The sequence below is a fragment of the Salmo trutta genome, chromosome 32, assembly GCF_901001165.1.
Source record: "Salmo trutta chromosome 32, fSalTru1.1, whole genome shotgun sequence".
NCBI lineage: Eukaryota > Metazoa > Chordata > Actinopteri > Salmoniformes > Salmonidae > Salmo > Salmo trutta.
This window is the reverse complement of record NC_042988.1, coordinates 25,741,339-25,758,020: the sequence shown is the minus strand read 5'-3', so window position 1 is coordinate 25,758,020 and position 16,682 is coordinate 25,741,339. Positions and strand designations below refer to the sequence as shown.

Sequence of the window (16,682 nt, the reverse complement as noted above, 5' to 3'; positions counted from 1 at the left end):
ACTGTACCTCCTGGGCAAAAATGGTTGTCATATTGTTTCTAGATTAATTCATCACAAAGTCATGAACACACACAGGTTTTCTCTGTTTAACCCTGGTTTGAACAAAACATCCATAAAAAGGTTTCAAAATGTATAATCTATTACCCCATTAATCTAAATTGTATGCTCGACTGACATCTTTGCCCATGTGTGTTGGTGCATTCTCACCAAGATATTTTGCTGACACATTTTAACACTGCCTATTCAATAACCTAAGTGAGAAAAATCTATACAGGTAACAAAGTTCCTTAATTACACATCCATCAACCTAATCAATGTGTAAATATTCTCAGGTCCCCGTCTACTGGCAGATTGCTTTTTCTGGCAATACTCTACCAGTAAATCAAGTGCACACACAATTCACTGTATCAGCAGCATGAGCTAAATTAACTGCATAACATTTGTGTTTTGTAGGACGTTGTCATCCATAAATAATATGATTTGTAGATCCTGGGGTTGAACTCTAATATTATAAGACACTTGTATTAATGGAACAACAGGGCACCCAGAGGGAAGACGCAGACACAACTCTTGATACAGACAGAGCAAATAGCTGACAGGAGTTCCTGGAGAGTGCTGATACAAAATAGAACCTGACCAGCAGCACAACATGGCTTTCAAGTGAATTTTCTCCCTCAGTCTGTCTACTAGTACTGCTCTGCTTGGAGGACTCCTCTGGTGTCCTGACTGCTGTTATCACTGGGAGCTGAGAGGAGGACATTTCAGTGCACATTAAGTCTGTGTAGTAGAGATGTCAGAGTGAAATAGGATCTCCCCTTTACATTTCTAACACCACAACACACTGTAGGCGCTGATGCCTTTTCCCAAGCTCCCACCCCTCCCCACAAACCACAAGCACTGTAGGACAGGGTATTATGCTTGTGATCTGCACGATTGATCCTCTTTCAAAGCTATGAAGAAATGAGTGATACGTCTACACAAGAAGGCAAACACGACAGGACCCAGCAGCAAAACTTATTTTTTTTATTGTTTCATCACAAAATGAAAAAGCAGTCCTGCAATAACAATAGAAACCAAAAGAGAAGAAACAACCAGTGGCATTTTCACTGAGACTCAGTATGTGTCCCATAGTAGTTCACCTCTCTCCATGGACAGATCTATACAGTAGGTGAGAAGCAGGGGAGGACTGGGACCAGAAATTGGCTCTCGCATTTGTAATATACCGGCCCATTTTTTTCCCTTGAAGCCTTCACACCGGTCCATATTTTTCCTCAAGGTCAGATAATGATAATTTTGCATTTTTTTTTTTACTTTAGACAGGCCCACTAGGCTAAAAATGAACCAGCCCATCTGGCATTTCGGGCAAATGCCAGATGGCAAGTCTGCCCCTGGAGATGGCTGAGGTCACTGCTAAAGGACACATGATAAGCCATACATGAGAGATTAGATTACACACAGCAGGTCAACAACAGACAGGAAATCATAGTTCACAAAGCACTTGGAGTTCATTCCCACCTGTACTGTACATTATAACAATGACACAGTAGAAGTTTTGTCACATACACCGGATAGGTGCAGTCAAATGTGTTGTTTTACAGGGTCAGCCATAGTAATACGGCGCCCCTGGAGCAAATTAGGTTTAGCTGCCTGACTCAAGGGCACATCGACAGATTTTTCACCTTGTCGGCTTGGGTATTCAAACCAGCGACCTTTCGGTTAATGGCCCAACACGCTAACTGCTAGGCTACCTGCCGCCTGTCTGAATAATCACGGCTAATTGATATGCTACTCTGGATGGATGTACTCGTCATATCATAGTGATGCAATATAGTCCCTTTTAGTGTGATGGCACTAGATGGGAGGGGTGTTAAAGAAACATAAAGTGCAAACCAAATCCTTTTTGAGATGGACTCAGACCAGTCAGCGTTTCATGTCAGGGCTTTGGATAGTCCTTTGTCACTTTTGAGAACAGAAAAACACCTCCTGTGGTTTTCACACCACCCATGGTTTGGTGATTTTGATTTTAACTGGTTATTAAATGTGTTTGGTTGGGCTATCGTCTATTTAAAAAATATTGGGCTTGAAATCATCTCCAATTTGACAAAGCTTGTGTCTTTCAGTCAGAGATGGACAATAGTTCCGGCAAACGACAAGTTTTACATGTTGGGCTTGATTATTTGAATTCGTTGTGCTAGTATTATCCTGCTCTGTTACCAAATTTGTATTTGCTTCAAATCAAATGTCAACCCGTCATAAGTCGGTTCATGTAAGTCCTTCTTCAATAACATGTCCACTGTAGACAGGACAGAACACTGTCTCGTACCCGTTTTGGTTTTTCATACCACAACACCAATATTAACACCACAATACAACACACCCTGTATCCTGAAATGAATCAGAAGATCATTTCCCCTCATCTGAATCTACATCAGTGCAATTATTATCATCCAAACATTATTTCCATTAATAGAGCCTTGATTATCATGGAAATTCAATTTTCAATTCAATTCCATTTCTAGCTGGGCTATGTCCATGTAAGGGCCAAGTCCATTATGTAAAATATGGTTGGGAGTCTGTCAGTTCTCACCAGACAACACACCCACATCATGCAGCTGAAATGAAACTAAACCCCCTCAGCATGTTCATTTATGAGCGACATTTGTACTCTGCTTGTATTCTGCCAGGTAAACAATGTCATACTCCATCTCTCTGGTTTTGGCTCAGCCTCAGTCATCAATGAGTGCTTTTACCCCACTGAGGCGCTGCCGCCAAAAGGCAAGCGTTTAATCATTTACATGAGTTTACACATAGGAATATGGCACCTGTTTAATATGTTGTTAAGAAGCAGCTCAGTACCTTGCCTTCCATCAGCGTACTAACCTTGTGATAAATTGATAGGAGTGGAATCAATAGAACGGATGCATTAAACAGCAAAATAAATAACCGAATGCAAAACAGTCATTTTGGAATTGATTCTTTAGAATGCTCATGTTTTCCCAATATGAATGCAAATACAGTCCCAACACCCCTTCCCGTAGATATACAACTTGCTGCCTAAGAAAACAGTGCATCAACAAAATGGAACTGCCTTAGATGGATGTGTCATATGAAATATGTTATAGTGAACCATGTTCAATCTATACATTCTATTTCTATAGCTGGCCTCATCTCATAGGCCACGGAGAGAGACAGAGAGAGAGAGAGAATGACAGAGAGAGAGAGAGAGACAGGGCAAATGTACAGTAAAGCAACACTGCAGTCCAGCATCAGCCAATCAGCATCACCAAAGAGAGAAACCGTCTCCGATAGGAAGCAGCGCATGCAACTTGGACAGTTCACAGCAACTGTTAATGGTACAATGTCTGGCAGTACTGACCGATGGGTGACTAGTGAATACACATGTCTAGGACAGAGATGAGTCCCTTCCCGTTAGGTTTACAGTGTAGTCTGTCTGTCTGTGAACTGGAGAAGACCTATGAGTCAGGTAGATGAGCACGTGAGGGGGAGGGGAGGCGGCTGTCCTCCTCCAGCAGTACAGTAACAGTAACAGTTCCAGTAACAGAGAGCACCGATAAATCCAGGTGACAGCTCCTTAATCCCCATTAGTGCTGCAGTGACAGTATGGAGGGAGGCCCAGTCCAGCCCAGTCTAGCCCAACCCAGCCACCCTCTACTCTGACCAGCCACCCAGCCACCCATCCTCCCCACCAAAGTCACTATCATTCTGTCCTGGTAGCCTGTGGAAGAGGCTGTTGCTCACTGGCTCCCCGTGTGGTGGTGGCTCACAGTCGCCTTGCCTGGTGTGTGGAGCTGGGCTGGGGGCTCAGCAGGCGATCTCCTCCAGCGTGCCCAGGGTGGTCTGTAGGGGGACGCTCACCGTGTGGCTGATGGCCTCCGAGTGGTTCGCCACCGGGTCACAGGAACTCTGAGGTAGGGTGACACACACATATGCGTGTAGTACACTTATACACATACACATGTCTACACTGCATCCCACTGCTGGCTTGCCACTGAAGTTAAGCAGGGTTTGTCTTGGATGGGAGACCAGATGCTGCTGGAAGTGGTGTTGGAGGGCCAGTAGGAGGCACTCTTTCCTCTGGTCTGACAAAAGATCCCAATGTCCCAGGGCAGTGACTGGGGACATTACCCTGTGCAGAGTGCCATCTTCAAGATGCGATGTTAAAAGGGCACTTATTGTAAGAGTAGGGGTGTTAAACCCTGGTGTCCTGGCTGCATACCCAATCTGGCCATCATTGACACCTAATCATCCAATTGGCTCATTCAACTACTCCCCAGGTCGATGCTGTATGTGAGAATGTGTTCTCATTCAACTTACCTGGTTAATTAAAATAAAAATACACTGAGTGACATTTTGACACGATCCAGTAGGATCTCATCTCCTTTCTTGTCAATAACTGAGAATTACATTGGGATAGCTGTCTGGCACAGAATATCATAAATCATATTGAGGTTTGACTGGATGCTAAGCCATAAATACAATATAAAACATTTTCCAAACAGTGTGACAGTCCAGTTTGTCATCTGATTAACCTGATGACCTTACCACGTCCTCTCCGTGGCTCTCCTCCTCGTCATCTCGGCTCAGTAGGTCCAGCAACTTGTCCTTCACCACCTGACAACACATATATGTAACACACATTATCAGGTCATAAGGACATACACAGTATCACAAAATGATTCATGATGTGTGGTTTTTACATGCTGTGGTAACTTATAACCAATTTAGTTTAAGGTGAATTTTAACTGTTATAATTGGCACCATAAATAATACAGCAGGTGTAGACTTTACCGTGAAATGCGTGCTTACGAGCTCTTCCCAACGAGGCAGAGTTAAAAAAAATTGCAAAAAATAAAACTAGTAACATAAGAGGAATAAAATACACAAGAATGGAGCTATATACAGGGAATACCAGAACCGGATCACTGTGGAGCTATATACAGGGAATACCAGAACCGGATCACTGTGGAGCTATGTACAGGCAGTACCAGAACCAGATCACTGTGGAGCTATGTACAGGGAATACCAGAACCGGATCACTGTGGAGCTATGTACAGGGAGTACCAGAACCGGATCACTGTGGAGCTATATACAGGGAGTACCAGAACCGGATCACTGTGGAGCTATATACAGGGAGTACCAGAACCGGATCACTGTGGAGCTATATACAGGGAGTACCAGAACCGGATCACTGTGGAGCTATATACAGGGAGTACCAGAACCGGATCACTGTGGAGCTATGTACAGGGAGTACCAGAACCGGATCACTGTGGAGCTATATACAGGGAGTACCAGAACCGGATCACTGTGGAGCTATATACAGGGAGTACCAGAACCGGATCACTGTGGAGCTATGTACAGGGAGTAACAGAACCGGATCACTGTGGAGCTACAGTGGGGGGGAAAAGTATTTGATCCCCTGCTGATTTTGTATGTTTGCCCACTTACAAAGAAAGGATCAGTCTATAATTTTAATAGTAGGTTTATTTGAACAGTGAGAGACAGAATAACAAAAAAAAAATCCTGAAAAAAACGCATGTCAAAAATGTTATAAAATGATTTGCATTTTAATGAGGGAAATAAGTATTTGACCCCTCTGCAAAACATGATTTAGTACTTGGTGGTAAAACCCTTGTTGGCAATCACAGAGGTCAGACATTTCTTGTAGTTGGCCACCAGGTTTGCACACATCTCAGGAGGGATTTTGTCCCACTCCTCTTTGCAGATCTTCTCCAAGTCATTAAGGTTTCGAGGCTGACGTTTGGCAACTTGAACCTTCAGCTCCCTCCCCAGATTTTCTATGGGATTAAGGTCTGGAGACTGGCTAGGCCACTCCAGGACCTTAATGTGCTTCTTTTTGAGCCACTCCTTTGTTGCCTTGGCCGTGTGTTTTGGGTCATTGTCATGCTGGAATACCCATCCACGACCCATTTTCAATGCCCTGGCTGAGGGAAGGAGGTTCTCACCCAAGATTTGACGGTACATGGCTCCGTCCATCGTCCCTTTGATGCGGTGAAGTTAGCAGAAAAACACCCCCAAAGCATAATGTTTCCACCTCCATGTTTGATGGTGGAGATGGTGTTCTTGGGGTCATAGGCAGAATTCCTCCTCCTCCAAACATGGCGAGTTGAGTTGATGTCAAAGAGCTCCATTTTGGTCTCATCTGACCACAACACTTTCACCAGTTGTCCTCTGAGTCATTCAGATGTTCATTGGCAAACTTCAGACGAGCATGTATATGTATTATTGAGCAGGGGGACCTTGCGGGTGCTGCAGGATTTCAGTCCTTCACGGCGTAGTGGGTTACCAATTGTTTTCTTGGTGACTATGGTCCCAGCTGCCTTGAGATCATTGACAAGATCCTCCCGTGTAGTTCTGGGCTGATTCCTCACCGTTCTCATGATCATTGCAACTCCACAAGGTGAGATCTTGCATGGGCCAAGGGATATTGACAGTTCTTTTGTGTTTCTTCCATTTGCGAATAATCGCACCAAATGTTGTCACCTTCTCACCAAGCTGCTTGGCGATGGTCTTGTAGCCCATTCCAGCCTTGTGTAGGTCTACAATCTTGTCCCTGACATCCTTGGAGAGCTCTTTGGTCTTGGCCATGGTGGAGAGTTTGGAATCTGATTGATTGATTGCTTCTGTGGACAGGTGTATTTTTTACAGGTAACAAGCTGCGGTTAGGAGCACTCCCTTTAAGAGTGTGCTCCTAATCTCAGCTCGTTACCTGTATAAAAGACACCTGGGAGCCAGAAATCACCAGGGAGTACATGAATCGGATCACTGTGGAGCTATGTACAGGCAGTACCAGAACCGGATCACTGTGGAGCTATGTACAGGGAGTACCAGAACCAGATCACTGTGGAGCTATGTACATGCAGTACCAGAACCGGATCACTGTGTAGCTATGTACAGGGAGTACCAGAACCAGATCACTGTGGAGCTATGTACAGGCAGTACCAGAACCGGATCACTGTGGAGCTATGTACAGGCAGTAGCAGAACCGGATCACTGTGGAGTTATTTACAGGCAGTACCAGAACCGGATCACTGTGGAGCTATGTACAGGCAGTACCAGAACCGGATCACTGTGCAGGGCTACCAGGTATTTGAGGTAGATATGTACATGAAGGCATGGTAAAGTGACTAGGCATCAGTATATGTAATAATATCTTGACTCAAGGCCAAACATCACCGAGGCTGTTATTTTAGTGGCGGTCTTTAAAACCACAGCCAGAGCAGCAGCTCTCTCTGTCTGCGACAAAACACCCCGCACAGGCTCCCCATTAAAACATGAGAAAGGTTTGAAAACAATGACTTTTCATGTGTATTTCTAAAGCCCAGAGGGCACAGAATGACTGGTTTGTCCTTGGCAGAGCTCCAAGCAGACCAAAGCAGTAGGAGAGAGAGACCAACAGCTGAGCTGATTTAATGAAAAGACTGATCACACACCTCTATCACTCAGCCCAGACAGATATATGGCAAGGCTCTTTCGTCTCAACAATTTAAATGTGAATGTGAATATGTGTGTGTGTGATTGGCCTTGAGTCTGTAGAGAAATGTGTGTGTAACCTATTAGACTGGTGTCTCTGATATGAATTGTTATTCATTTTTTAGTTATTATTTCTTCCGCCAAACATAACTGTCTGTGAGAGTGTTTGATAATGCGTTTGTGAGAATGTGTGTGTCTTTGGAAGTTTCAACATGGTGTGTGTTCTATGTCTGACCTCATAGGCGTAGTCAAATAGCTCCAGGATGGTGAGGATACTGGCCCCGATGAACAGACCCATCTGGCCTCCTATATCACCTGGAAGATCAACAATACAGTTAGAGAGAGGAGAGAGAGAGCTAGCAAGCACTGGAAACCCAAGAGCTGATCCCTGAAAAGAATCCCCTATGGCAGCTATTGAAAACACTAAACAACTCTATTATCCAAACACACAGGGAAATCAATCAAATTGTTACAGAAATGAAAACCTCCTATTTGACAAATTGGGAAAATGAAACAAAAATACTGTGGCCCTCAAAACAGAATACAAAAATGCAGAACATCTCTACTCTGTCAGAGATAAAAAACAGAGAAAGATCCTGACCAAATACAGGCTCAGGGAACACCAACTGGTTATAGAAAAAGGGAGACACAAAAAGACATGGCTACCCAAAGAAGAGCGTCTATGTGGTCACTGCATTACAGGGGAGGTACAGACAGAGATGCACTTTTTCCTGAGAAATACTCCCGAATAAGATCATCTGCCAGATACAGTATGTATATGATTGTCATAGCCTGAGGATGATTGCCATAGCTTAATTCCCTGAAGTATTTACATTGAATATAACTGACAGTAATATATAGTGTAACCATCATCCATATACATGCTGTTCTTTATTTATTAACCATTCTTTCTTTTTCTTTTAATAATCACATTTTTTATTAAATGAAATGTATCTTAATTGGAATTTTAGAGAGAGAGAGAGTGGAGATGGAGAGAGGAGATGGAGAGTGAGAGCCAGAGCGAGAGCCAGAGCGAGAGAGAGAGAGAGAGAGAGAGAGTGGAGATAGAGAGAGGAGATGGAGAGTGAGAGCCAGAGAGAGAGAGAGCGAGAGAGAGAGGAGAAGAAGATATGTAGGTAATAGCTAGATAGTTGACTATACCCAGCAAGCCTGCCACTTCGTAGGCTTTCTTCTGCTCAATGGTCTCATAGTTCAAGGCCTCAAAGAACACATCCAGGACTAGGATGTTATCCCTGAAAGAGAGACATCGATGAGATCAGATAACACTTCAATCATGTTCAAGAGAAGACAACACATTTATCTTGATATTGTCATCCTATTTAACTATCAATCAATGAACTGGTAAGTCATCAGTCATTCTTCAGGCCATCAGTCTAAATCCATCAGTTTTTTTTAATTGTATTTCTTGAAAGTTTTCTTAACCATCAGTCTTTTCAAAGTTTGTTTATCTTTCTGTCAATGGGGAAATAGACATACAGGGCATACTATACCTACTATATCAATAGTTTTATTATCAATTGCCATAAGTAAGGGTACTTATTCTTCTACACTGAACCATATGTCCCATACAATGTCATTAGTAGAGTAGCATCTCAACTGATGACTGGATCCACTAGAGAATGCCTATTGTTATTATCATCAAAATCCCATTACATGATAACATTACGGATCTCTTCAATACCAGGCTCCAGTTCTCTTTCCCATTAGTCTGAGCGTCAAAGACATCTCAGTGTAATATCTTCACTTTCCACCCACACACTCCTTACTATTACTACATATAATATATGTGATACTGTAGGCTGATGTATATTAGATTTTTCCTTCTAATGCATTCATCTGTTCCTCTGGAGCCTCCTATAGGCAGGTACTTACGTGATGTATTTCTCAGAGCGGTTGAACTTCTTTTCCAGGTAGCGTGCTGAGGTCTTACTGGGGATCTTGACCATGGACAGCTCCTTGTTGTAGCGTGTCATGTTGCATGGTGTCCTACAGATGCAGTTACTACTCTCCAGCATTGACAGCTTGGCTACAGTAGAGAAGACAGGGAAACATGAAGGAGAGGATGAAGGGAGGGATGGAAGAGGGGTAATGGGTGAGGATGGGGGAGAGGGAGGGAAGAGGGGTAATGGGTGAGGATGGGGAGAGAGAGGAGAGAGAGAGTTGACCTTAGTTTGAGGGCAACTGAGGGTACACACACAAACACATACCCATCTCAACAGCATTCCCTACAGCATATACCTCAGAATGGCCGTACGTCTTGATGCACTTAGCAGAAATGTCAGAGTCTATTTAACAGTATACATGTTTTACCTGGGACAGTGTACTAAAGACATAATGATGGGAGAAAATAAATGTTGATCCTTCTGCCTCCAGGATTATCTATTTGTACATACTGAAGAGTGGTTAGTCTAATTGCTACTGATATTTTTTATGGGGTAGATTTAATATTGCAGATAGATTGTAGCTTCCATCAATATAATTGTATTTATCATTTCCAATCCCCCATATATTTGTTTTGTAAATGTGTACAGTACCAGTCAAAAGTTTGGACACACCTACTCATTCAAGGGTTTTTCTTTAGTTTTTACATTGTAGAATAATAGTGAAGACAGCAAAACTATGAAATAACACATACGGAATCATGTATAAACCAAAAAAGTGTTAAACAAATGAAAATATGATTTTATATATTAGATTCTTCAAAGTAGCCACCCTTTGCCTTGATGACAGCTTTGCACACTCTTGGCATTCTCTCAACCACCTTCACCTGGAATGCTTTTCCATTTGCGCTTAGTCAGACTATCATTTATTTTCAACAGGACAATGACCCCAAACACACCTCCAGTCTGTGTAAGGGCAATTTGACCCTTATAAGGACACTCTCCTTATAAGGGTCAAATTGCCCTTACACAGCCTGGAGGTGTGTTTGGGGTCATTGTCCTGTTGAAAACAAATGATAGTGCTACATCAGATGACCTGGACTCCACAATCACCCGACCTCAACCCAATTGAGATGGTTTGGGATGAGTTGGACCGCAGAGTGAAGGAAAAGCTTCCAACAAGTACTCAGCATATGTGGGAACTCCTTCAAGACTGTTGGAAAAGCACTTTTTTGGTTACTACATGATTCCATACGTGTTATTTCATAGTTTTGATGTCTTCACTATTATTCTATAATGTAGAAAATATTAACAATAAAGAAAAACACTTGATTGAGTAGGTGTGTCCAAACTTTTAACTGGTACTGTACACACACACACACACACACACACACACACACACACACACACACACACACACAAATACATACATATTTCCTTTATTATTTTCGCTAACCCTACCACCCCTCCCCTAATTGGAGTAAACTAACGAACAACAATACTTAGGCTTTTACTTCCGGCTTATACACACTATAGACCTTTTACGGACACAATCTATTTTACAATAGTTATATTATGTTTGTTTTTAGTCCTGCCCTTCCTCTACCCTCAACCTCTCCAAGGGAAGCACAGCCGAGAGCTGCCCAGTGGCACGAGCCTTCCAGGCGAGCTAAACTACTTCTATGCTTGCTTCAAGGCAAATGACACTGAAACATGCATGAGAGCACCAGCTGTTCTGGAAGACTGTGTGATCACATTCTCCGCAGCCAATGTGAGTAAGAACTTTACAAAAGTCAAGGCTGCAGGGCCAGATGGATTACCAGGACGTGTATTGCGAGCATGCGCTGACCAACTGGCAAGAGTCTTCATCGACATTTTCAACCTCTCCCTGACCGAGTCTTTAATACCAACATGTTTCAAGGAGACCACCATAGTCCCTGTGCCCAAGAACACTAAGGTAACCTGCTTAAATGACTACCAACCCGCAGCACTCACGTCTGTAGCTATGAAGTGCTTTGAAAGGCTGGTCATGGCTCACATCAACACCATTATCCCAGAAACCCTAGACCCACTCCAATTTGCATACTGCCCTAACAGATCCACAGATGATGCAATCTCTATTGCACTCCAAACTGCCCTTTCCCACCTGGACAAAAGGAACACCTATGTGAGAATGCTATTCATTGACTACAGCTCAGGGTTCACCACCATAGTGCCCTCAAAGATCATCACTAAGCTAAGGACCCTGGGACTAAACACCTCCCTCTGCAACTGAATCCTGGACTTCCTGACGGGCCACCCCCAGGTGGTAAGGGTAGGTAACAAAACATCCGCCACACTGATCCTCAACACAGGGGCCCCTCAGGGCTTCGTGCTCAGCCCTCTCCTGTACTCCCTGTTCACTCATGACTGCACGGCGAGGCACGACTCGAACACCATCATTAAGTTTGCAGATGACACAACAGTTGTAGGCCTGATCACCGACAATGACGAGACAGCCTATAGGGAGGAGGTCAGAGACAACAACCTCTCCCTCAACGTGATCAAGACAAAGGAGATAATTGTGGACTACAGGAAAAAGAGGACCGAGCACGCCACCATTCTTGTCGACGGGGCTGTAGTGGAGCAGGTTGAAAGCTTCAAGTTCCTTGGCGTCCACATCACCAACAAACTAACATGGTCCAAGCACACCAAGACAGTCGTGAAGAGGGCACGACAAAATCTCTGGAGACTGAAAAGATTTGGCATGGGTCCTCAGATCCTTAAAAGGTTCTACAGCTGCACCATCGAGAACATCTTGACTGGTTGCATCACTGCCTGGTATGGCAACTGCCCGGCCTCCGACCGCAAGGCACTACAGAGGGTAGTGCATAGGGTTCAGCCATCCAGGACCTCTATACCAGGCAGTGTCAGAGGAAGACTCCAGCCACCCTAGTCATAGACTGTTCTCTCTGCTACCGCACGGCAAACGGTACCAGAGCACCAAGTCTAGGTCCAAGAGGCTTCTAAACAGCTTCTACCTCCAAGCCATAAGACTTCTGAACATCTAATCAAATGGCTACTCAGACTATTTTCACCGTTGCTACTCTCTGTTTTTATCATGTATGCAAAGTCACTTTAATAACTCTACCTACATGTACATATTACCTCGACTAACTGGTGCCCCAGCACATTGACTCTGTGCCGGTACGCCCCTGTATATATTCTCGCTATTCTTATTTTACTGCTGCTCTTCAATGACTTGTTACTTTCATTTCTTACTCTTATTCGTATTTTTTATAAAAAATATATACATTTTTTATATATCTAAAAAAATTAAAATAATTAACTGCATTGTTAGTTGTGGCTCGTCAGTAAGCATTTCACTACACCTGTTGTATTCGGCACATGTGACTAATACAAATTTGATTTGATTTGATCTATTTCTAATGTCCATCCAGTTTGATTTCTATTTGCCATATATTTTAAACTGTGCTGTTTCACAAAAGTTCTTAACCTATATACATTTTACAGACACAGCATATTTTACATTTGTTATCTTGTTGTTATTAGTCCCACCCTTCAGCTCCATTCAATCCCTCCCATCTATCTCTTCACACCATCTTTATTGGATTTCCATTTGCCATATATTTTTCAACTGTACTGTGATGCTTCACAAAAGTTCTGAACCTTTCTATTCTCATAGTTTCTACCGATTGTAAATGAACTATTACCCTCAACAACTGTGGACACTGTAAATGGCCTCATGAAATACACAGGAATGTTCCATTCCTGGAAGTATAAAAATACTAGTCTAATCTGTCTGGTCCTATCCAAATCAATTTCCTCTGACAATAACCAGTCTCACTCACATTCTCAACACATTCTAGCCTGCTGCTCGGTTCCCTTAATGCATAAAAATATCAAATCTGATCTCCCAACCCTAATCTCTTACTGTGACAATAGTATGGCAGTCTCCCCAGCTCGCCCTGGGCAGGGCGGAGTCTCCCTTTGATTACTAATAGCCTTCAGGGCCAAGTGGTCACGTAATTGCAACAGGAAATTCAATATGGCACCTCAGTCGCTTTTCATTCTCATTCAAATAAGGGGTTATTGGATCCGGGTAGCAGTGTGCATTCATAACCCTGATTTACACACTCTCTCCCTCTCTCTATTTCTCTCTCTCCCCACATCACTATCTTACTCTCTTTCCTCTTGTTCCCTACCTCTCTATTTCCTTCGCTCTCTGTCCCGCTATCGTTCTGTCTTTCTCTCTCTATTTCTCTCTCTCTATCCACCGTCTCATCTCTGTCAAAAACAATTATTCTAACCAAATCATCTGCTTTATTTCATATTTCCAAGCTTATTAAGAAACAGTGTTTTTTAATGACTTAACACTCTCCATTACGCTGTCTTTGGCTGTGAACAGAATGTTATATTTAAGCTAGCAGTTGTTCAACCCGGAGACAAGCTAATCCTTTTTATTGTACGTTTGGTTTAAAACCATTATGTGAGATGAGAGGATCTTCTGTCATTCATCCTGCAATGAAACCTCATTTCTAAAACGATTACGGTAGTAACGTGATTGTATGATCACATTACTGTGGGCAATGCTATCCAAGTCCACATTTCACAGGACAACAAATGTCTGTGTTTTCCCCTGTGTGTATAATTAGGCACAGAGAAGATTTCTGTGTTCCTCTGTAATCTGGTCACAGGACCCTTCAGTGAGAACAGATGCTGCTGTCTTCCATTAAAACAGCAGCCACACTGTTTCTGTCTCCCAAACTTCCTGACTGACACATTGGTATAAAAAAAGAACAACTTCAAACTTTACTAAGTGAAAATGGTGCGGTGGGTATATCAAATTGGTTCACAGTCTAAATAGGAACTGATTTGCATAGAATTATTGGGTCTGTGTGTTCGGATGGAATAAGCACAGCCATTTCAAATAAACCAATTCAGAGGGAGCGAGAGGGAGGGAGCGAGAGGGAGCGAGAGGGAGCTGGCCAGGCTGGACCAAGCACAAGAGGGTACTCTTGCTCTCCACAGTCCCAGTATAGCATACCTTGGCTTCACATCCTCTTTATTTGAGACACATTGCCTAATTACAGTGGACGAGTCAGGGCCAAAGCGTAATAATTACCAGTGTTTGTGTGTGTCTGTCGCCAGGTAGGTAACAGAATGAGAGAACGTCTCCCCTTAATGATATCAGCAGGGGAGTTAGACACCTCTACTACACAAAACACATAAACACTTTTCAATAAAGTTAATTTAGAGGAATAAACAAGGTCATGTCTCATCTGATTTTCATTTATCCCTCCAGTAAAGTATGAGTCTGTGGTAAAGGTATAAAAACAGCCTAATAAAAAATTACACGAAGGAGAAAGTGAGAATAAAAAGTCAACATCCCAGTTTTACAGAAAATAACAGTTCAATATGTGTGAAAGTAAAATGAACCGAGGGAGGCTTCTAGACCTGGCTTTTCTAGAGGAAGAAAAACACAGCTGAGTAAATACTAATCCTAAATACCAGGGCCAACCAGCACAATGAGAGAACCTCTGTATTCTCTATGAATGATCAATAATACATGTGTAGCTAACTAATACAGAATGTGTCAAATCTTTTGGGAATTGATAAGACACTTGTGTTGACACACTATGCCTTTCCTTCATGCTGTCTTTATGTCCCCTAGCCCATGGAGAAACAGGAATGCTATGATGTCAAATCATTTCTGCCTAATCAAACCAAACTGCAACAACAAGAGGATGAGTGAGAGAGAGGAGGAGGGAGGTGTTGCACTCCCAGTAAGTATTCTATTAGTATGAAGCACTGCAGCAACGCATAATATTTTACCACGAACACTACTCTTTTGTCCACTTGAGACTATGGGTTTCCTGGGGAAGTTGTGAAGCACCGGGGAAGCTGTGAAGTGCGCTGTACAGCCTGCACTCTAGCCTGTTGTGTGATAGTGTTTATGAGTCTGTTATTAAAGAATGTGAAACCATGTTGTGTATGTTAACTATTGCCTGATTCTGTTCATGAGTCTGTTATTAAATATGTATGTTTACCGCTTTGCATTAAATCATATATGGCTATTGTATTTGTTCATATGGGCAGAATATTGTATAGCAGGGTTCCCCAACTGGCAGCCCATGGGGCAAATTTGGCCACCCAATTTTTTTAATGTATTTTTATTGTTGGACATCAAAGACTGTAAAAACACCAGGAAATAAGCTCCAAGTGATTTTAATTTAAGAAATCTGTTCCAAAGTATTCCCATGCGTAATAGAGAGACACATCGTATACAAATATAAGCAAGGTTTGAAATGTTTTAGTCAAACATATTTGTTAGGGGATCTTGCGGTCAATTTGCAATCTACAAATTATTTGTAATTATGTTCCGGCCCCCAAACCATCCGCTCAAGAAATAAATCTAGTTGATGATCCCTGTTGAATAGGCTATATTGCCTACAGAAATTGGTTCAGTTGTAGCCTAAAATAAATGTGTTCATATGGGTAGAATATTGTTTATTAGGTACACCATCCCGTTCACAAAATTGGTTCACTCCTACAGACAGTGAGTCACGTGGTGTCAAGGATACTGGCTGGTGGCGTTGGTGTAAAGGTATGGGGAATGTTTTCCTGGCACACGTTAAGTCCCTTGATACCAATTGAGCAACGGTTCCATTCCCCAAAGAATTCAGGCTGTTCAATACAAGAGGAGGCTACATGACAATGAAGCGCCATAAAAACAAGTTCATAAACAAATCATCCAAGAATGTGCTTAGTGTTCTGGTCTCATAAGGATGGTGGAGTCATTGAAAGGGTTGAACTTGAAAAGAAGTGTCCAAGTAGACTAGGTGCTCATTTCTCTCAGATGGATTTTGGAATATTCACAACTGCTACTTGAAAGTGTAGGCAACGCGCTTCAGGTAAGACTCCATCCGTTGAGTCGTGGTGTAGGCTACTTCTCAACCAGCAACTTCAGATCCTTCTGTTGCTTATGGTAGCAGGGTCTTTGCCATGGCGGTGAAATGCCAGCAAGTTGCTGTTTCCTTCTCATTTCACCTCCTTGCTGCTGTCATTGCAATGCCTCGATGAACTTCCAAATGGTGGGGTGGGTAGAGCCAAGATTCAACAAAAAGTTCAATGCCAGCTCTCCACTCCATTGTTGGTCTTTGCCAAGTCTTGCAGGGCAGCATCGTAGCAGCACCAAAATTCAGAAAATAAAAAAATAGATAGAAGCATATTAGCAACAATTTTATTGGCTTTGGGCATGATGTCATC

The 16,682-nt window shown here is 42.7% G+C and overlaps 1 protein-coding gene across 3 annotated transcripts in view; it reads right to left on the bottom strand.

The window, feature by feature from the left end:
* Window positions 1-2,210: 2,210 nt before the first annotated feature.
* Window positions 2,211-16,682, bottom strand: part of asic2 (acid-sensing (proton-gated) ion channel 2) — a 393,085-nt gene continuing 378,613 nt past the window's right edge. For all 3 annotated transcript variants that reach the window (XM_029728490.1, XM_029728491.1, XM_029728489.1), the window contains 5 exons: window positions 9,406-9,559; window positions 8,674-8,765; window positions 7,748-7,827; window positions 4,564-4,632; window positions 2,211-3,924 (listed from right to left, as the gene is read on the bottom strand). In XM_029728490.1, the coding sequence (XP_029584350.1) occupies window positions 3,823-3,924; window positions 4,564-4,632; window positions 7,748-7,827; window positions 8,674-8,765; window positions 9,406-9,559 (497 nt within the window). In that variant the 3' untranslated portion in view covers window positions 2,211-3,822. The remainder of the gene's footprint in view (window positions 3,925-4,563; window positions 4,633-7,747; window positions 7,828-8,673; window positions 8,766-9,405; window positions 9,560-16,682) is intronic.